Genomic DNA, 22,756 nt, shown 5'->3' with positions numbered 1-22,756 from the left:
TTTCAGAATTTCCACACTGTAAACATCTGGCGTCAAAATTCAAATTCTGGCGTCCGCAGAAAGACTAGACAAGTCCATTCTTTCTGTGGACTCTGCAAGGAATGCATTGCAATTTATGAGACGGCGCATTCCCAAGCGGTCCTAGCACTGGCATATCATGCAGACGCCCGCAGGCTGCAGAATGTCTGCAGAGATTTTCCATGCAGACATTCTGACATGTGAACATAGCCCAAAATAAAGCTATACCAAGAGGATAGCTAATGCGACATGCAGACAGTCACTGAATAACTTTGTTACATAGAATTTACATTTATAAGTATTCACAACTATAAGACTGTGCTGTATTTTGCACAACTGATGAATTAAAGGAAAACTGTCAGCTTGCTCCCCCCGCACTAACCAGCGGTACTGACTGGTAGTGTGGGGGACGCTGATCAGTTTGACGCATACCATGCCCGGATCCGCCTGGCCATTCACCCGTTATCTTCTTTCTTCTTGATATGCAAATTAGCTGCTAACTGGCACAGGAGGGGTTACTGCCTTCATCTGGCACTGTGACTTAACTGCCGACTGGCTCGCAGCGCCGCCCGGCTTATGAATATTCATGTTCTCCCTCCTCATCTCCCTCTCCTCCCCAATGATTTCAGGACTGCGCTGAAGTGGCTTCTGGGTGTAGACAAGAAGCCAGCACATGCGCAGTTGAGTCCTGAAATCAAGAAGAAAGAAGATAACGGGTAAACGGCCAGGCGGATCCGGGCATGGTATGCATCAAACTGATCAGCGACCCCCGCACTACCAGCCAGTACCGCTGGTTAGTGCGGGGGGAGCAAGCTGACAGTTGACTTTGAAACCATGCCCCTTTTATCCTAACAAGTAGGGAATAAGCATCAGCGGGGTTGATAAATGTAATGTTCAACATCAACACCATTTTTTTTTTTTAAACAATTATTTATTCAGTTTTTCAAATAAATAACAAAACAAAAAAGACATTTAAACCTGGACATTCCCCTGGTAAGAGAACATGTGCTCTTAAAGTATAAAGAAAGGAGAAAGAACATTCTGGCCAGAGGCTTGAGATTCAGACAAGCGCACAATAAAACATGACAATCCCCCCCAAAGAGAAAACTGGAGTTATTAAATTAAGCACCTCGAAATACTGTTATTTATGAATGCACCTTACTAAAGGACACAACCGGGTATTATCCTCTACTAATGCTTCTAAGCCTTATCATGATATCGACCCAGACCTTTACGTCTCCATTACAGCTGTCTCGTGCCACAGAATGACATACATGGACATACATGGACACGCTGCATTTGCACTCCTGTGGTCCTGGTATGGAGAACCTTCTCCACCACAACATTATCTCCGTGATCAGGTAAACAGCTTTAAAGGAGTACTCCGCTGAAAACATCTTATCCCCTGTCCAAAGGATATGTGTGACGCCCCATTAGACATGAATTGAGGGGGCGTGGCATGACTTCACAAACGCGTAAGCTGCAAGCTTTCGTGTTCTGTACACCGCCGCTGCCGGCCCGGAGATGGCAGGGCTCCCCAGGGGAGAAACCCCTGTGATCTAACATCTTATCCACTATGTTCTGAATAGGAAATAAGATGGTTAGAGCGGAGTACCTCTTTAAAAGGTGTACTCCCGTGGAAAGATTTTTAATCAACTGGTGCCAGAAAGTTAAACAGATTTGTAAATTAACAGGAGGAAATATATAATAAGAAATAATTATATAACCAGTCTTCAAAAAGTAGTGAGAAAAGGGGAAAGAAAAGGAAAGAATAAATACAGAGAGAAAAGTGATAGTGATTTGGAATTGAAAATGTACAGTGATGTGTGTGTAAAAATAAAAGTGAGTATGAAAGTTCATAATATCAAAGAAGAGTGGATAAGTGCAAAGTAATAATCAGAAAAAATAAGGGTAATGAAAATATTAATAGTTATTAAACAACAAAAAATATGTAAATAATAGGAATGCCTGCAAAAGATGATCATTTTAAACAATCATATGCATTTATTAAAAATAATAATTAATGCCTGGGCAGGGCCCTTGCTCAGGCATGCGATCTAAATATACAAATAGAATAATTTAAAAAATGCCAACTATCTCAAAATATAAAAATTTAAAAATTGTCCTTTGTAGCCGAATAAATCTTATATATAAAGTTGTGTGAATTAACTGTATCTTGCTATTAATACTGCTATTCTACAAACACCTGTTGTGGGACACAAGTGGATAACAGTGAACAATTACATTATATCTTCTGAATGAAATATTGAAACATTTACTACAGTTTAAGGTGACTGTGTTTCACATTGGAGTATCACTGGAGTACACAGTCTCTCCGATCGCTGGATATCATATTCAATACTGTTGCTATTCACACAACTTTATAAGATTTATTCGGCTACAAAGGACAATTTTTAAATTTTTATATTTTGAGATAGTTGGCATTTTTTAAATTATTCTATTTGTATATTTAGATCGCATGCCTGAGCAAGGGCCCTGCCCAGGCATTAATTATTATTTTTAATAAATGCATATGATTGTTTAAAATGATCATCTTTTGTAGGCATTCCTATTATTCACATATTTTTTGTTTTTTGATGTTTAATAACTATTAATATTTTCATTACCCTTATTTTTTCTGATTATTACTTTGCACTCATCCACTCTTCTTTGATATTATGAACTTTCATACTCACTTTTATTTTTATTTTTTATTTTTACACACACACACACATCACTGTACATTTTCAATTCCAAATCACTATCACTTTTCTCTCTGTATTTATTCTTTCCTTTTCTTTCCCCTTTTTTCACTACTTTTTGAGGACTGGTTATATAATTATTTCTTATTATAATTTTTCCTCCTGTTGATTACTGGGTCTTTTGGGGTTTGTCAGACCTACCAGTTAACCTCGGAGTAGATGGTAGATTGAGCTGCACTGCCTCTGTCATTTTTTGCAGATTTGTAAATTACTTCTATTAAAAAAATCTTAATCCTTCCATTACCTTTTAGGGGCTGTATAATACAGAGGAAATGTTTTTCTTTTTTTACTTCTCTTATGTCATGACCACAGTGCTCTCTGCTGACACCTCTGTCCATTTTAGGAACTGTCCAGAGCAGCATATGTTTGCTATCGTGATTTTCTCCTGCTCTGGACAGTTCCTAAATTTGACAGATGTCAGCAGAGAGCCCAGTGGTTGTGACATAAGAGAAATCCAAAAAGAAAAACATTTCCTCTGTAGTATACAGCCCCTAAAATGTACTGGAAGGATTACGATTTTTAACAGACGTAATTTACAAATCTGTTTATCTTTCTGGCACCAGTTGATCTATAGAAAAAAACTTTTTCCACGGGAGTACCCCTTTAAGAGTGTTGTGCCTGCTCAATAAAGTGGTCACGGAGTCAGGCCCTCATATTCCTCTGCGTAAGCACCACTGGGCAAGTTAAAGGGATATTCCAGTATAAAGCATTTCTCACCTATCCACTATAAACTTAATTGGGGTCCAAAAACTAGGACAGGGGACCAGCTATGTAGCATTTAAAGAGGATATCCAGGAATAATAATACAGAGCAGATTTTTTTTTTTTTTTTTTATAAAAACAGCACCACACCTGTCCTCAGGTTGAATGTGGTATTACAACTTGGCTCCATAAACTTCAATGGAACTTGGCTGTAATACCAGTTCTGTTTTTTTTAATCCTGGATAAAACATCTATCCAGTGGAAAAGTAAAAAGTGCTTTTCACCAGAACAAACATAATAGCATTATAGAATCCCATTACAAACCAACAGGCTGTTCAAACATGCCAGGTCTGCCAGGGTGAGATGCTCTTCTCTCTGGCTAAAATATGGGCTTCTGAATGCATGCCTTTCCTGTTTTAATACATGAGTTAAGTAATAGGCATTTTCTTCAATAGACAGCATTGTGCTGTAAAAAATATAACGTTTAAACAAGTCCTATGGCAAGTTCCCGGCAGCTAGAGTTAAAATCTATAATATCAAGGCGACTTGTAGCTTAGCTCACCTGGGCCTCAGCTCCTTCAGAAGCTACATGCAACCCGTTTTCTGCGAGTTCGATGTGATCGCACTCCGTTCCCATCAGTGGAGGATCAGATGTTTCCGTGGAACAGTTTTCTTTTAGAAATAGAAAGCACATTTTCATATGAAGAGAATTTTAACTCTTAAAGGGGTACTCCAGCGCTTAGACATCTTATCCCCTATCCAAAGCATAGCGGATAAGATGCCTGATCGCGGGGGTCCCACCGCTGGGGACCCCCATGATCTTGCACACCGCACCCCGTTAAAATCAGTTCCCGGAGCGTGTTCGCTCCAAGTATGATTACTGTCGATCACCGGAGCATTGTGACCTCACGGTTCTGCCCCCGTGTGACGTCACGCTCCGCCCACTCAATGCAAGCCTATGGGAGGGGGCGTGACATAGGCTTGCATTGGGGGGGCGGAGCCGTGACGTTCCAATGCTCTGGCCCCGTGATTGACAGTAATCAGACCCGGAGCGAACACGCTCCGGGACTGATTTTAAACGGGGTGCGGCGTGCAAGATCACGGGGGTCCACAGTGGCGGGACCTCCGCGATCAGGCATCTTATCCCTTATCCTTTGGATAGGAGATAAGATGTCTAAGCGCTGGAATACCCCTTTAAAGCGGTTGTTCAGTAAGTAATATATCCACAGGAATAAAATGCAACTGCAGGATTTATCATGATTTATTGAGCACTATAGCAATGTCAGTGTCCGGAAAATACAGTGATAACCTGTTATTTCAATGTATTTAAACTACTATATGTCACGTAAATAAACACAAAATAAGCCCCCTATCCTGTTGAGGAATCTGAACCACATTACACTGGTGGGCATATAGGGTGCCTATAATAAATTTCTCCAATATCATTTACATGCCATACAACTTATTACCCTTCATGTTTCAGCACAGGTTTTTCATCCTGACCAATAAGCAGCCCATTTAGTCTTTAGGATATTGTGCATCCAATGCTAAACATATTGGGAGAACATCATCAAAATATGTGCAAAGAAAGAGTGCAGAAGTTGTGTTTAATTAAAGAAAGCATTTTCATGGACCTTATGGAAAATGAAAGAGAAACTTTTTATTTAAATACAATTTACGAGATCCTCCATCCCAATATTTCAGAATAAGTATAGTGTTACATGTCAACGTGAAATTATGTCTAAACTACAGTTCCTGTGATCTGTATGCAACATAGCATGGCCATATAGCTTGTAGGATTCAAGACTAAAGAATTTGGGTTCTCCAACATGCGTGGTCTCAGTCATCCCTGGTGGTCTCAGCACTGAGATTCCAACCAACCCAAACTTTTGGTTTCACAATGCTTTTTTTTCCCCCCCTTCTTTCTTTCTTTTTTAACAGGACAGGAACGCTTTAATTCTGTTTTCTGAACTTATGGTAAACTGACAAGCTTATCTTATTAAAGCGGTATTCTGCCCATAGATATCTTATCCAAAGGATAGGGGATAAGCTGTCTTACCGCGAGGGGCCTGCCGCTGGTGCATGCCTTTCCTGCGATCTCCGTGAAACACTCGGCATTCTGTGCCAGGCTGCCGCTCCAGTCTCAGAAACCTCTGAGTTTCCGGGACTGGAGATGTGATGTCACGCCATGCCCCCTCCATTCGCCCCGATCAGACCCCTATTTAAAGGGGTATTCTGCCCATATGTCTATGGGCAGAATACCCCTTTAAATAGCCTTGCCAAAAGGTTCCTGCCCATACTATGATACAGAAACAAAAAAATATATATATATATATATCAAACATGTCTGACTTACCCTTACTACGAGCTTCTCTCAACTGTCCAGAAAGTTCAAACATCATTTCATAAACTTTTTCACTGCAAATAAAAAAAATAGGTCACTATAAATAAATCCAGTTACTTGTGAACCAACCAGTTAACATCTAAAAACAAAAGCAGTTAAAAATCTGACTTCAATAAAGTGAGTATTTCTGCCATGATATCAGGTATATCTTTCTGCTAGTATGCCGATGTATACCATAGATGAATTTCATCTAGATTTAAAGGCAATTTGTTAGCAGCAATCAACGGAACTAACCTGTTTATACATATGGCAATAGTGTTGGCAATGCTGAATCTAATGCATTTAACTTTTTTTTAACTCTGTTTCGTGTTTCTGATAAAAATAGATAAATCAAAATATGCAAATGCTGGTCTTGGTGCATGGGGGCATTCCCAGCCTTGGAGAACTTTTCTGTCCCCCCCCCCCCCCCCAGACTGGTCCCTGTAATCTAAATATTCATCTTCTCTACTCCAGGAAAAGTGGGGGTTGCGGCACATACGTGCTCCTGGTCTGAGGCCGAACATGATGACGTGCTGTGCTGAAGCGCAGAAGAGGAGTATTTATATAGGGGGATTAGAGGTACCAGAACAGTGCAACAAGGGGCTGGGAACACCTCCAGTGCACAAACAGCAGCATGTCCACATTTGGATTTATGCCCCCCAAAATTTAAGACTAACACCCTGTTCCTCCAATGATCAAGGTAAACAGAAGTCTGAACGACATGGGTCATCCGAATAAAATAACTACCATTTAATGATATGGAGACCATTTCGAGATTTTCAGTAAAATACCTGCCAATTTCAGCAAATCCTGGAATGTAACCTTCCAACATCTCCATAAAAGTTTCCATGTCAAAATCTTCATCTGAAGAGTCCTGAGATCCAAGTTCTTCTAAAACCCCAGTGACATAGGAAAAGAACACTTCATCCATGGCACTAAGAAAGAGGGAGAAAAAACAAATGAGAGGACTGTATATTCTGTAAAAATTCCACCAAAAAACAAACATATTGGGCATATTTACTATTGCAAATGAACCAGAATCCTGCTGTAATTTGTGGCTTACATGACTGCCGCTACATTTATCATGTGTTTCAGACACTTTTGCCCCACGTTTAAAAAAATAAAAAAATAAATTTAAAAAAAAGCGCCTGTTTATTGAGAAAGGGGTGTGGTCTAAATGTGACTTTTGCCAAACATTTTGGGTAGACCAACATATTCCTGGTCTAAATTTAGACTAGACAGTCTACAGAAATGGCATAAAGTTATGAAACATCCTGAGCCACTTTGATAAATTTGCCACATTTGAAGAGTGTCCCCATGAGGTTCCATTATCCAATTTGCCCTCATGACACAGCAATATTCCTTTTTTTTTGTTTTCTCATCTTTCAAGAGACATTACTCCTATTTTTCTGTTTTTTTGTGTGACCAATTGTACTTTGTAATGACACAAAGTTTTGCAGTTTACGGTAAAAATGACAATAAGTAAAAATGACAATTCTGTGGGCCAATAGGATTTAAACTTTACCCATGTTTAGATATTTTTCTATTATTGTACTGCTTTTTATCATGGCACTAAAGAGGTTAATGATGAGATTGCCATTCTCTGATCACTTTACAGTCTATGAAACTAGCACAGCTCCTAGTCAGACCTCCACTTAGGACGTAAATGTATGTCCTGGTGCGTCAAGTAACAGGGCACCAATACATTCATGTCCTTTGCCCTTAAAGGGGTACTCCGCCCCTAGACATCTTATCCCCTATCCAAAAGGATAGGGGATAAGATGTCAGATCGCCGCGGTGCCGCTGCTGGGGAGCCCTGGGATTGCCGCTGCGGCACTGCGCTATCATTACAGCACAGAGCGAGTTCGCTCTGCACGTAATGACGCGCAATACAGGGGCCGGAGCATCGTTACGTCACGGCCCCGCCCCTCGTGACGTCACAGCCCGCCCCTTTCAATACAAATCTACGGGAGGGGGCGCGGCGGTCGTCACGCCCCCTGCCATAGACTTGCATTAAGGGGACGGGCCGTGATGTCCCGAGGGGCGGAGCCATGACGTCACACGGCTCCGTCCCCTGTATCGCCCGTCATTACACAGAGCGAACTCGCTCTGTGCTGTAATGATAGCGCAGTGCCGCAGCGGGGATCCCGGGGCTCCCCAGCAGCGGCACCGCGGCGATCTGACATCTTATCCCCTATCCTTTGGATAGGTGATAAGATGTCTAGGGGCGGAGTAGCCCTTTAAGGGGTTAAGAAAATAATAATAGCTTAGAAAGTAGTCCCATCAACAGACATCAGTACAGTCCCTTGTACTTGTGAGTGTACAACAAGGAACGGTTAGCAGTAAAAATGTAACAATTGCAAACCTGTGCTCTAAAGAGATCCAAGAATAGAAAGACAAAATATATTTTAGCTAGGTTTGTTGAAAAAAAAAAAATAACTATTAATCAGCATGCCATATTATAGGAGTTCTACAATATTAGTAAGACATGGCTGTCTTTGTGTAGTACTGCAGCTCAACCCTTTGCACTTCATTGTAGCTGAGATGCAATACAAGACACAACCATGGACAGGAGTGGCGCTGTATTTAGCAAAAAGCTATTTTTTTTTTATCATTTTAAAGCGTATCACTTGCATTTCCTAATGCGTGCGTGGCAATTGTGCCAAGAGCACAGATAAATGGAGCTTATCCAAACCCTAATCAATGCGTTCAGTACTCATGTCTGCCATTGATGTAGATAACTACTCCTTCACCAGAGGTTTATCTCCATTTGGTTATGGGAGCAAACACTCCCAACTACACCACTTCCAGGTCTGGACAACAGATCAGAAATGTGCACAGTAGCTATAAAAGCCATCAAAGTAGTCTAAAACTTACCTGACATCAGCATTAGGTATATGAGATTGGATGAAATCTGTGAGCGCATCCCGGATTATTTTCTCACGAGACATCCCGTATATTATCTGTGCCTAGAAATCAATAAGAGCAGAGCGCAGCTTGTGAGAAGTAAATATAGTCTTACACTTTAGATCTTTCTGCTTGGAGACTGGACTAAAAAAAGCAGCAGTTTGTTGTGTGAGTAGAGAGGAAAGCAACAGAAATAGACTAGAAGCAATAGCAGTTATACACTAAAATAAAAACTATAAGCAGAACAAAGCATAGATGAATGAGAACGGAATCGACAATCTGGAATCAAGGTTCAGAGAATCATCTTTGTCATGAAATAACCAGTGTCCTCAACCAAAAATGTACTCTGAGCAATTGTCACTCCTGTCTCTCCAAAAACTCTTTCTGAAAGGTCATACAAAGTGTCGCACTTCTTGTAGCAAACACACAGCATAGTGCCCTTTTCCAGCCCACCGGAGCACCAGAAAGCTGAACTAATTTATGCAGGATAAGGCATCAACTGCCAAGCCGAGAAGTTTGTGATGAATCGAATTTACTGTAAGTTCGCTCATCTCTAGAACCTAAAGGTGGGCTTACATATTACTGTATTTTTTGCCATATAAGACGCACTTTTTCTTCCCCAGTTTAACTGGGGGGGGGGGCAGTTGTTGCGTCTTATATGGCGAATGCACACCTATCGCAGCGGTCCCTGCGGCCATCAATGGCTGGGACCCGCAGCTAATACAGGACATCACTGTTCGCGGTGATGCCCTGTATTAACCCTTCAGACACGTCGATCAAAGCTGACCGCCGCGTCTGAAGCGAAAACAACAGTCGGGCTGTTCGGGACCGCCGCAGTGAAATCGCAGCATCCCGAAAAGCTTACAGGACACCGGGAGGGACCTTACCCTCCTCCTCGATGTCTGCTCCGTGCCGGGATCCCCTGCATGGCCGGCGCTCTCCTTCGACATCATCACATAGTCGAGCACGCCGTCCCGTCATCCAATAGGAGCGGCGTAATGACGGCGAAGGAGAGCGTGGATCCCGGGGAAGAAGACGTCCGGAGCGTTGGGGACACCACGGGGACGCGGCGACAGCGATGGAGCGACATCCAGGGCAGCGGTGACGGGTCCGGAGCGGCGGGGACACGAGTACTACCTCCTATACCAGTGGTCTTCAACCTGCGGACCTCCAGATGTTGCAAAACTACAACTCCCAGCATGCCCGGACAGCCAACGGCTGTCCGGGCATGCTGCGAGTTGGAGTTTTGCAACATCTGGAGGTCTGCAGGTTGAAGATCACTGTTGGGTGCAGAATCTTTTTTTTCTAGATTTTGCACCTTTAAAATAGGGTGCGTCTTATATGCCGGTGCGTCCTATAGGGCGAAAAATACGGTAGATGAACATTAAGTGAACCCACCGTGTATGGCAAAACCGCATGACCATCTACAATGCATGGTGATATACTGACTTTCCTGTAATGGCACAAATGAACAGACCGAATAGCTCCTTTCATTACAAGGGCCCCAAGGGAAGAGCCGATGCAGGGGCCAGGGGTCCTCCTTTTGGAGCCCCTTATGATTAGCAGTTATAACCAAAGCAATGCCCATTAGAATGGAAGAGTAACGTGTTAGACGAACACCTCTAGGGTAAAAAAAAACTATTCTTTAAAGGGATTTGCTGCCTAGAAGGTAGTCAGAGGTGAGGCATGCCATCTTTTACATTCATAGAGAGGAGAGAAATAAAGGCAGAATACAGCACTATATAGTGCAGTTACTTGGGGTGTTAGTCGTTTGTAAGACTGATGGACGGGTTTGCTCACGTTGGGGTGTTGTGCTGGCCGGCACAACACTGGGAAGCACGTATTAATAGGTTCGTTACGGGAGGCAGCCGTCTGTCAGTTACGTTGGAACTACGGTGCTGGATGAGGGCAAGTTGTCTGGTGTAAGGGTAAGCTGGCAGAGTTTTCCTAGTGCCGGGGAAGAAAAATCCGACTTCTCACTTGTGGCGTATTCACCCGAGGACACAACTGGTGCAAGCAATGTGTCTTTTATTTAGATTAACAAAGGCTGGATGGACAATGTGTTTCAAAGGGTTAAAAAAAAAAAATTAAATTGTGAAATGGGAATGAACATACATTGGAAAGTCTTGAAAAAAAATGCATTTCCTGTATTTTACATTTGTTATGTTGCAGCCTTGTGCTAAAAAAATGTAATTAAAAATATTAAACTATTTCCCCTGCACTATTATTCTGCACCCAATATCCTAGAATTATAAAGTGAAAACAGATGTTAAAATTTTTTGCTAATTTATTGAAAAAGAAAAACTAAAATATTAACCATTGACAAACATATAGGGGGACATGTATCAAAGATTTTACCCCTGTTTTGTGTGTATTTTTTTGCGCAAAATTTTGCGCAAGCACTTTTTTTGCGCATTTTTTTTTGCGCACGTTTTGGTAGAGCATGTCCTCCAGATGTGGCTGAATCGGGGTACCTTGGAGTGACATCTATAGTACACATGGATTTATTACCTGCATACTTTTCCTTTGCACCAAAAATTTTGACGCAAGTGCGTCTTTTTCCCCATAAATATAAGCCAACTATAACTGCACGTAGCGAAATCCTTTCTATTTCTGAAGGAAAGTTCTACTAAGGAACCACCAGAATGTTTTTACTTTCCTATCTCAATTCCTCCTTTGGTTTGCTTTATATTGCTTTTTACTCCTTGGTTATTCCAAAGCACTTTTAAAATAATTTGCATATAGAATATTTGTTTACAGTTCAGTTATTCATTAGATCACTTGTATATTGTTATTTTATGATCCAACAATTTAATACATTTACATAGGAAATGTTTGATATCTTACTTATCATTGAACAAGATCCGTCACATTAAAATAGCTTTGTAATCCACTTAACACTGTAGATCATTCTCCTTTTATTTTTAAAATTTACTGCTTTCCGTTATACTTTTCCCCATCACTGATATCCAGCCATCTTACCATGTGACCCCCCCCCCCCCCATTGATCGCTGCTATCAGCTAGTCAAATCTGACTAGCTGATAGCAGCGCGGTGTGAGTCCGGATCACGGGGATCGGGACACACACCGCTCTGCTAAGTGTCCCTTACCCGTCCCCCGGCGTCACTTACCCGGCCATGCGGTGTCCCGAGCGGTCCCGGTGCGAGCGGCATCCTCCAGGCGGTCCCGGGGGTAGTGCATCCCGGCAGTGAGTTTCCGGCAGCAGTGCGGCATCTTCATTGGCAGCAGTGAGATCGTCATGAAGCGATCTTACTACTGCCTCTGGGAGTTTCAAAACTGCAACTCCTAGCATGCCCAGACAGCCTTTGGCTTTCTGGGCATGCTGAGAGTTGTAGTTTTGCAACATCTGGAGGGCCACAGATTGGAGACCATTATACAGTGGTCTACAAACTGTGGACCTCCAGCTGTTGCAAAACTACAACTCCCAGCATGCCCAGACTGCCCAAGCATGCTGGGAGTTGTAGTTCGTCAACATCTGACCCTTCAGATATTGCCAAAATACAACTTCCAGCATGCCTGGCCATGCTGGGAATTATAGTTTTGCAACAGCTGGAGGCACACTAGTTGGGAAACATTGTTCGTTTCCTAACTCTTTATCCCAACCCGTGTGCCTCCAGCTGTGCCTCCAAACTATAACGCCCAGCATGCACTGACAGACCATGCATGCTGGGAATTGAAGTTGTGCAACAGCTGGAGGCACACTGGTTTGGAAACACTAAGTTAAGTAAAAAAACTTTCAAGTGTTTTGCAACCAGTGTGCCTTCAGCTGTGGCATAACTACAACCCTCAGCATGAACGGACTGCCAAAGGGCATGCTGGGAGTTGTAGCCGTATGCCTCCAGCTGTTGCAGAACTACAAGTTCCAGCATGTCCTTCTGCTGTCACTGCATGCTGAGATTTGAAGTTTTTGCAACAGCTGAAAGCACACTAGTTGCGAAACACTGAGTCTGTTTCCGTGTTTCTCAACCAGTGTGCCTCCAGCTGTTGCAAAACTACAACTCCCAGCATGCACGGACAGCCAAAGGGCATGCTCGGAGTTGTAGTTTTGCAACAGCTAGATGTCCCCCCCCCCCCCCCCCCAATGTGAATGGACAGGTTACACTCACATGGGCAGAGGTTTACAGGGAGTGCTGCAAGATTGAGATGCAGCAAACTCGCTGTGAACCCCCGCCCGTGTGACTGTACCCTAAAAACACTACACTACACTTAAATAAAATAAGTAAAAAACACTATATATACACACATACCGCTACACAGCCCCCCTCCCAAATAAATATGAACAACATCTGGTACGGCACGGTTTCCAAAATGGAGCCTCCAGCTGTTGCAAAACAACAACTCCCAGTATTGCCGGACAGCCATTGACTGTCCAGGCATGTTGGGAGTTTTGCAACAGCTGGAGGCATCCTGTTTGGGAACCACTGGCATAGAATACCCCTATGTCCACCTCTATGCAAAACCCTAATTTAGGCCTCAAATGCGCATGGCGCTCTCTCACTTTGGAGACCTGTCGTATTTCAAGGCAACATTTTAGGGTCACATATGGGGTATCGCCGTACTCGGGAGAAATTGCCTTACAGATTTTGGGGGGCTTTTTCTCCTTTTACCCATTATGAAAAGGAACAGTTGGATTCTACACCAGTATGTTAGTGTATAAAAATAAAATTATTTACACTGACATGCAGGTGTTGCCGCATACTTTACATTTTCACAAGAGGTAAATGGGAAAAAAGATCCCCATTTTTTGGGACACAATTTAGCCAGAGTACGGAGATACCACATTAGTCGGCGCAGAGTGCTCTGCGGGCGCACAACAAGGTTCATAAGGTAGAGTGCACCATGTACATTTGAGGTGATTTGCACAGGGGTGTCACAGATGTTAAATGAAGAATAAGGACATAGGTATAATTGATGTGTTATAATTGGGTGCAAAAAGTGGTATTATTGTGAGATTAAAACTCTACATAATGAAGAAAAAAAATTCTAAAACTAATAACGAGGACACACTTACTGTTTAGGTGCAGATACGCTGCAGACAAAGCTCCTACTAAATAGAGCTGCGGTGTAAATTTATGCTCTGAGGAGAATTCTAAATTTAAACGCAATTCAATAAAGTAGCTGCACAAGAATGATAAATTTAACGCAGCTGCACCAAATTTAGACAACAGGCAGAGGGGTAAAAAACTTCTATTATACACTGGAAATGATACGTCCCCCATAGACCCTATTCAGGACAGAGATAAAGCATCTTTGGCAAAATTTACAGCCTCCAATCTTATTGGGTATACAGTAATGGCCGTAAATGTTGCCCCCCCTGAAATTTTTCAAAAATATTGAAGTATTTCTCACAGAAAAGGATTGCAGTAACACGTTTTGCTATACACGTTTATTCCCTTTGTGTGTACTGGAACTAAACCAAAAAAGGGAGGAAAAAAAAGCAAATTGGACACAATGTCACACCAAACTCCAAAAATGCGCTGGGCAAAATTATTGGCACCCTTAACTTAATATTTGGTTGCACACCCTTTGGAAAAAATAACTGAAAAGTGCCTGGTTTCCTCCAAACACTACTCTCAGATTTGAAGCCAAAAAATTAAAAAATTTGGTTTAATCACAAGAGTCCTTTAGGTGACCTTTCATGGGTCTTTTAATGAGGAGCAGCTTATTCCTGGTCACTGTCATAAAGCCCAGACTGATGCAGCACTGTATTATCTTTGGAGCTCAGCTACAGTTGTCCTTTAACTTAATTAAAAGTTTATCTGTAAAGCTGATCTCCCTTCTGTTCTTTAGATCCAGTGTGTAGAAACACAGGTCCACAAAGGGTGGTAGAGTTGCAGAGGTAACCATACAATGACAAGTAAGTTCTGTGTGGGAGTCCATTTCTAAATAATACATCTTGCTGGATGTGGTACGGTTGCCTTTGTAACTTTATTTTCCAGCATATACCGTACATGTGTTTGTGATCTTAAAAAAAGGGAAGATCATATTTGCAGGCGCACTTTATACGCAAGGCAGTTTTCTGATGACATGTTCTCTTTAAAGTGTACTTGTCAACAAAAACCGTTTTATATAATGTAGATAATACTATATGTATATGTGTAATATAGATTGGTAAAAAAATATGTAGGTTTTTCCCTGCAGCTTTTGCCTGTGTGTCTCTGTGAGGAGTCCAAATACAGGAAGTGAGGGTGGACAAGCAGGGCTCTATGCAGTGAGGCTCTGTGACATGCTCCCGACTCACATCAGGATGATTGACAAGCCAGGAGCCTGCACAGAGCCCTGCTTTTCCTGTCCTCACTTCCTGTATTTGGTCTCCTCACAGAGACAAACATCCAATAGCTGCAGGGACAGCATTTTTTCACCAAATATACATAATGTTATTATCTACATAATTGTTATTATCTACATTATATAAAAAGTTTTTGTTGACGACAGGTACACTTTAAAATGTATTTAGTTTTAACCCTATAATTTCTACGTTTGGGTTAGCACGTGAGCACTTTTTGTGTGATTGGTGGCTTTTAAGGACTTTAGAAAAAGTTATGCTTTAAAGCAGCTCCCACTGTACTATTTATGTTATTTGGTACATATGATTGATATTATTTTGCTGGGAGCCTTATTGACCCCCTTGTATGGTCTAGCAAATCTACAACTGTATTTCATATTAAAAAAAATTGTGATGGCTAGCTTTGTGACTTCGATGAATGGTTGTCAGAGGCAAAAGAGGTTTTCCCCAAACGTGCCTTCTCACAACCTAAATTTACCCCTTTGCTTAAAATTGCCCTTAGGGATTTAGTCACTTGTCATAAACTACACGCAACTTACTTCTGGGAAATCCAAGAGCTATATCCGCCGCAGTATAGTTCCCAGAGGCCTTAGGAATCTGGTTCTCACAGCAGCAAGACTCAGAACACCTGCAGTACTTAAAAAGTGGGAAACTGAGGCTGCTAGTACATCTCTTAAAATGTATTCAGATTCTTTTAGAGGGGGGGGGAACCTAACAATAGCAGAAACAAAACTCTGAGAACAAAAAAATATTGTACTTAGATTCAAAGACAACCCAGACTTTATAACTAAAGAAACCCAAGTCCATAACACTATCAAAAGATTCCAATACCAGCTAAAAGAGCGTAAGCACTCCCAATTTATTCGTGACCTCAGACTTCCGTGAAAATCATGCCTATAGTGTTATCAATAGGGATACGATATCCTGTGACACAGAAACCGAGATCTCTTCATCAGACAGGGAGCCTGATAATAGTGACAGACCAGGAACACAGGGCAAAAGGGGTAGAGGTAGTTATCGCAATTGGAAGTCACGGGGAGCAGCTAGGAATCGAGGTGGGCCTGGTAGAAAACAGTACAATAATCAGGAATGGAATGGAGATGGACCATGTGCATTCACCTCAGCTTTTTTAGGGGAAACTACTCAGGAGGCCAACTGAGACCCATACCCATTGAGACTGAAGTAGTGAGTTCCGCAGGAGCTAGGGGAGCATCATTGCAGGTTGTTAATCTATCTTGTCAGCCTCTGACGGATGCACAGGTGAGGGTCCTTGGTCGTGGTTTGTCCTATGTTCCAACAGTCGTATTTGACCCCTTTACATGGACCAATGACCTTCACCTGTTCATCTGGAAACTCAAGTGGCACAAATTCCACAAAGTACACGAAAGAAAAGAATGTCAAGATTTGGGGATTAGCATTAATGAGCTCCCGGTAGTTAGGAACCTTACATCCCTAATGGACGATAATGAGAGACCTAGAACTGAGGGTCCATTCACCAATTGTAAAACCAAAAAAATTATTTCCTCCGATTAAAGAGACATCCTGCATGGATGTCTTCTTGGATCTTGTGCTTAAGGACATAAGATCACTGTCTCTTCCCCACCTGTCTCAGATTAGGACCAACATCACAACTGAGGAAAAAAAGAGCTCTTAAACAACTACAGATGAATGACAACTTGATTATAAAATCTGAAGACAAGGGGGAAAATATAGTAGTTATGGATCGACCTCAGTATATCCAAATGTGTCAAACTACTAGACTATAGATTTACTTATGAATTATTAGCACAAGATCCCACAATGAGATACAAACAAGAACTATCTGCCATTATTTCCCAGGAGAATGCTGATAAACTAATCAGCGATCAAGAAAGTGAGATTATGCTGCCCAGAACTACAGTAATACCTACTTTCTATGCCTTTCCAAAGGTGCACAAGGGGGAGACCCCATTAAAAGGGTCACTCCATTGTGTCTGGCATAGGACAGAATGTATATATATATATATATATATATATATATATATATATATATATATGTGGACCAAGTCCTTAAAAGAGTTTGTGTTAGTCCTCCCGTCATATACTAGAGCAGCGTTTCCCAACCCAGTCCTCAAGGCACACCAACAGTCCAGGATTTTAAATTTTTCCCTGTTCTATTCCAATGGAGTAACTGAAAAAACTCGGAATGTTGGTGTGCCTTGAGGACTGGGTTGGGAAACACTGTACTAGAGATACCACAGACTAGTTGCAAAAAAAAAAATCGAAGGCCTTGTGGTGGATAATAACTTACTCACTAGTATTGACGTGGTGGCGCTATATTCGTCTATACCACATGAAGTGGGATTGAAAGCGGTCTTTCATTTTCTTTCCTTCCGGGGGACAAATAAGCAGGCTCATAATTCTTTGATATTGAAATTACTGGAGTTCATATTAACGCATTATTACTTTTTGTTTAATGGTAAATTCTTCCACCAGCTCAGGGGCACAGCAATGGGGAGCCCCTGTGCTCCCACATATGCAAGTTTGACCCTGGGTTGGTGGGAGGCTTTGTTAGTTTTTGTTGACAGCAGAGAAAAGTTCAGTGACCGTGCCCTGTTATGGGCAGGTTTCATTGATGACATTCTGGTTCTTTGGCATGGGACTGTGTCCTCCTTTGAGGAATTCATCAAATCCCTCAATGGCAATAACATTGGACTTATGAGACACACAATACGAAACTATCATTTCTGGATATTTGCATCTCCAGAGATGAGAATGGAGGCCTGCATTCTACAATTCACAGAAAGGCCACTGCCAAGAACCATCTCTTGAGATGGGAGAGCTGTCACCCGGGACCACTGAAAAGGGGTATCCCGAGGGGGCAGTATCTCTGCCTCAGGAGAAACTGTTCAGAGGAGCGGGACTTCCTGAGAGACGCTGGAGAATTGCGAGACAGCTTTATCAATTAGGGCTACCCGAAATATGTGTTAACATCTGCTTACAAGCATGCCCTCATGACTCAGAGGGAAACATTACTTACTCCCAAACAGAAGGAACCCACTTTGAATCAAACACGCATTATTGCCACCTATGACCATGGTTCACACGCAATGAAAGATCTTGTAGAAACATTGGAACATATTGCGCATGGATGCTGATATTCGCAAGATCACCTCTGACTTTGTATCATCAAGAGTCACCTTACACCAGAAAGATCTACGCTGGGAACATGGCTAGATAGAATCCCCAGGAGCGTTGGCTGCTACCAATGTGGCCGCTGCAAGGTGTGTCCAAGCATTGTTAAGAAAAGCTCCTTCATAAATGACACTATGTGACACACAATTAAGATCAGATACTTATTAACTGTAATACCCAAGCGGTCATATATCTAGCAATATGCGTTTGTTGAAAGAAATATGTAGGTAACACACTTAGAGAATTAAAAAAATGGGTTTTAGAGCACCTGGTAGAAAGACAAAGACATTCTTGAGCTACTTTGGTAGCTAAACATATGAATGAAACACACGGAGGGGATATAAAGGTTCTTAGATTCATCGACATAGAGAAAATCCAACCCCCATCTAGGGGAGGGGATTTTGATCGCCTGTTGCTACAAAAGGAATGCCAATGGATCTATGAACTCAACACTATGGCCCCAAATGGCTTGAATAACCATCTAAATTTTGCTTGTTTTCATAACATTTTTGTTTACTGTGCTTGCCTGCATGCTATGTGGTGTGGCTCCTCTGAAATACGGTTAGAAGTAGGTAGACAGTGGAGGCCGTAGTTGGTCTTGAGTATAGTCTCACAGTTCAGTATAGGGTTTATAGGGCCACAGGAGGTTCCTGAGCGGCGGTGGGCGGTTGGGAGCATATACTGCTTAAATTCTGGTAGACTGATAATATTCCTCTACTATATATGTATCTCACTCATGTGTTTAGTTTTAACCCTATAATTTCTATGTTTGTGATCGGGGCTTAAACATTCGTACTCGTGATAACAATGATATATACTTACTTGTTATGTACACGTTATGACTTAACCTATCGGTCTGAGATGTGCCCGATGACCGCGACGGAGGCCATACCTTAAGAGGGCATGCCCTGTAATGGATGAAATGAAGACTAAAAGAGAAAAAAGAAAGGGAGGGTTGGGAGGGGTCCGCAAACTTCAGGAACGGTCCACTGATAGGAGGTAGGGGCGTTATATACCCCTGCCCCCGCCCACAACCCTATGTGCCGCCTGACGTGCGAGGGGGGTGGAGATGTTACCGCCCCTCTCACAAATACAGCCTAACTAGGCTTCACACTTGTGATCGGGGCTTACACATTCGTACTCGTGATAACAATGATATATACTTACTTGTTATGTACACATTATGACAACCTATCGGTCTGAGATGTACCCGATGACCGCGACGGAGGCCATACCTTAAGAGGGCAAAAAGTAAATCTAGTAGGGAATTAAATGTAATCAAGGACTAAAGCCCCTACCCTAGCACTGACCAAGATAAAGCTCTGATATTGAGATGGAATTGGTGAAGCGAACTGATTGGCCGAGGAATCGATGCCTGGAAACTGAAGAGCGTTGTAGTCATGTCCACCCCTGACCGAACCAGAGTTGGCACTTGAGCAAGGTCAGGCCAAACCCCCAGCCGATGTCCGCTGTAGCATGCTGCCTAATATCAGTGCAGGAGTGAAACACTGTGACCTATCAGGCCTGATGAATCCTATCATGTTCCTGCTAATAAGTGGCCAAATATATAACTGTTAGCATATAGGCACAACCACCACCCCCCGATTACCCTTGGCGTTGAACAGCCTCATTTCCTGTAGATCAAACAATATCTGAGCACCTTACCTGAAAACTAAGCTAACCCAATGCCGCATTCCTAACACCACTGCCTCATGAATGGTGTCCCACTGCGAGTGACCCACTAGCTATCCTGTCTGTAATTTGCCTACCCAAATGTACCTGCAGACACTACCGCTCTGTGCCTGAGCAGTCGTGCCCACAAGCTGGACAATTGTGCAAATAATAAACTCCGGTGAAGCAGGCGCTAATAGGGCCGTGGACCGTGTGAATGGACTCTGCTGGAAACATGTTGGTGACAACCTGTGTGGTGTATCCCCTGGCAGACGTGTTATCTCACATGGTGACCCCATGTGTGTGGCGATTTGCTTTGCTCACCCGTGGTCTATTGCCTTGCGACTGTGTCAGTAGTGTAGACCCACGTGAGCCTTACTCTGCGGACGTGGCAGGCATGAAGGCTAACAAACCTATGTCGGAATGTTGCTCTGAAGACGTGTCAGTAACAACCTGCGAAGCAACTCCCCCTGCAGAGGTGGCAGGCATAACAGGTAAGCAGCCACCTATGTGTCGTGATGTTATTGCTCTGAAGACGTGTCAGTAACGATAACCTGCATGGAGCCTCCCCCTGCAGACGTGGCAGGCATAACGGGAAAACAACCACCTGTGTGGCGTAATGTTATTGCTCTGAAGACGTGTCAGTAACAATAACCTGTGTGGTACCTCCCCCTGCAGACGTGGCAGGCATAATGGGTAAAGAAACCACCTATGTGTCGTAACGTTATAGCTCTGAAAACGTGTCAGTAACAATTGTCGCGTGGTACCTCCCCTGCAGATGTGGCAGGCATACCTGGTAAACAACCACCTATGTGGCATGATGTTATTGCTCTGAAGATGTGTCAGTAACAAAAACCTGCGTGGTACATCCCCCTGCAGATGTGGCAGGCCTAACAAGTAAACAACCATCTATGCGTCGTGAAGTTATTGCTCTGAAGACGTGTCAGTAACAATAACCTGCATGGTGCCTCCCCCTGCAGACGTGGCAGTCATAACGGGAAAACAACCACCTGTGTGTCGTAATGTTATTGCTCTGAAGACGTGTCAGTAACAATAACCTGCGTGGTACCTCCCCCTGCAGACGTGGCAGGCATAACGGGTAAAGAAACCACCTGTGTCATAACGTTATTGCTCTGAAGACGTGTCAGTAACAATTACCTGCGTGGCGCATCCCCCTACAGACGTGGTAGGCATAACAGGAAAACAACCACCTATGTGTCATAATGTACTTGCTCTGAAAACGTGTCAGTAACAATAACCTGCGTGCTGCCTCTCCCTGCAGAGGTGGCAGGCATAACAGGTAAACCACCTGTGTCGTGATGTTATTGCTCTGAAGAACGTTTCGGTAACAATAACCTGCATGGTGCCTCCTCCTGCAGACGTGGCAGACATGACAGGTTAAACCACCTGTGTGTCGTGATGTTATTGCTCAGAAGGCGTGGTAGTCATGGGAACTATAACGTAGTCCCAGCGTGGGCACCGCGAAGTTAAGAGCGTGTGAGTCGTGTGATGGTATGCGCGTATGTGTACTATTACTGCATGCACTGCATGGAAGCACCCATAATGTACAATGAAACTATGAGTATATACACTAAACCAAGCACTACCAGCTCGCCAATGCCATGCACCTTCGCATGGCACTGACACCATGAGCGTCTGAACAGCCCGAAAGCCCGAGGCGCGTGAAACACAGAGAAACAAAGCACCACACATGCACAACCAGTCCCTCGTCAAGAGTGCATGTGTGTCATGAAAAGCAATGGATGTCTGACCAACGAGAGTGCATGATCAGCAAAGAACCGTGAGCGTATGCCACCGTAAGAGCTAAGGACAAATGCAACGGTATGGATGCTGATGAGCGTATGTGCAGTACAAATGGCAAAAACGTCATGTCAATGCCAAGAGCATGTGGCCGTGTAAATGCCATGAGCGGATGAGCGGTATAGATACCATTGCGTATGATCAAAATAAAATCCATTGCATGTGGACAGTATAACTGCGTGTATGAACCGTGTGCAAGCCATGAGCAAATGACAGTAAAAAAATGCTAATAGCGTGTGAAAACAGTGTGGTTAACAAACACAGTGATGATGCCATGAACATATGTACATGCGATGAGCGCATGGCCACTATAGATACTGAGCTTATGACCAGCATAGCGGCCATGCAGTGAATGCAACGGTATTGATGCTGACACATGACCAGTATGTGTGTTGTGATCATATGAAAGGTGCAAAACGCCATGTGCATATGACAGCAAACCTGTGGGTGTGTGCACAGTATGAATATTGTGGGCATGCGATCCGTATGAATACCAAGCGTACGGGCAGTATTAATGTCATGAGTGTATGCAGTGTAACTGGTGCGAGTATAGCTGCCCTGGCTTATGACCAGCATGAATGCCACAATCATGTAGATGTCCTGAGCGTACCAACAGAAATGAAACGCCATGAGCATAATGCATGAAATAACCGCCAGAGCGCATGGACCCGTGTAAAAACCACCGCAACTGCCCAGTGAAAAATGCCACGGCACATGAACAGTGTAGAGCTATGAACATCTGAACAAATGCGTACGGTGTGGACAATTTCAATGTCAAGAGCGTATGAAATAGTGTGAATGCTATAATGTGTGTACGGAAACCAAGAGCGTATACCCGGTGTGAATGCCGTGAGCGTGTGAACGCTATACAGCGATGCGTGTGTGAACCGAGTAAAATTCGTGAGCGTGTGCAACAGTGTACAAACCCATGGGTAAGAAAACCATGCGTGTATGAACAGTATAAATGCTGTTAGCGCATGGACAGTGTAAATGCCGTGAACGTATGAACAGT

The 22,756-nt window shown here is 43.0% G+C and overlaps 1 protein-coding gene across 3 annotated transcripts in view; it reads right to left on the bottom strand.

Annotated features, from left to right (window-relative positions):
• CUEDC2 (CUE domain containing 2) overlaps positions 1–22,756 on the bottom strand; it is a 228,909-nt gene that overhangs the window by 8,820 nt on the left and 197,333 nt on the right. For all 3 annotated transcript variants that reach the window (XM_056530558.1, XM_056530559.1, XM_056530557.1), the window contains exons 2-5: positions 8,742–8,833; positions 6,656–6,799; positions 5,838–5,899; positions 4,044–4,153 (exon numbers count right to left, since the gene is read on the bottom strand). In XM_056530558.1, the coding sequence (XP_056386533.1) occupies positions 4,044–4,153; positions 5,838–5,899; positions 6,656–6,799; positions 8,742–8,815 (390 nt within the window). In that variant the 5' untranslated portion in view covers positions 8,816–8,833. The remainder of the gene's footprint in view (positions 1–4,043; positions 4,154–5,837; positions 5,900–6,655; positions 6,800–8,741; positions 8,834–22,756) is intronic.

Source organism: Hyla sarda, chromosome 7 (assembly GCF_029499605.1).
Source record: "Hyla sarda isolate aHylSar1 chromosome 7, aHylSar1.hap1, whole genome shotgun sequence".
Taxonomy (NCBI): Eukaryota; Metazoa; Chordata; class Amphibia; order Anura; family Hylidae; genus Hyla; species Hyla sarda.
Note: the sequence above shows the minus strand (reverse complement) of the source record. Positions and strands in the feature narration are given on the sequence as shown.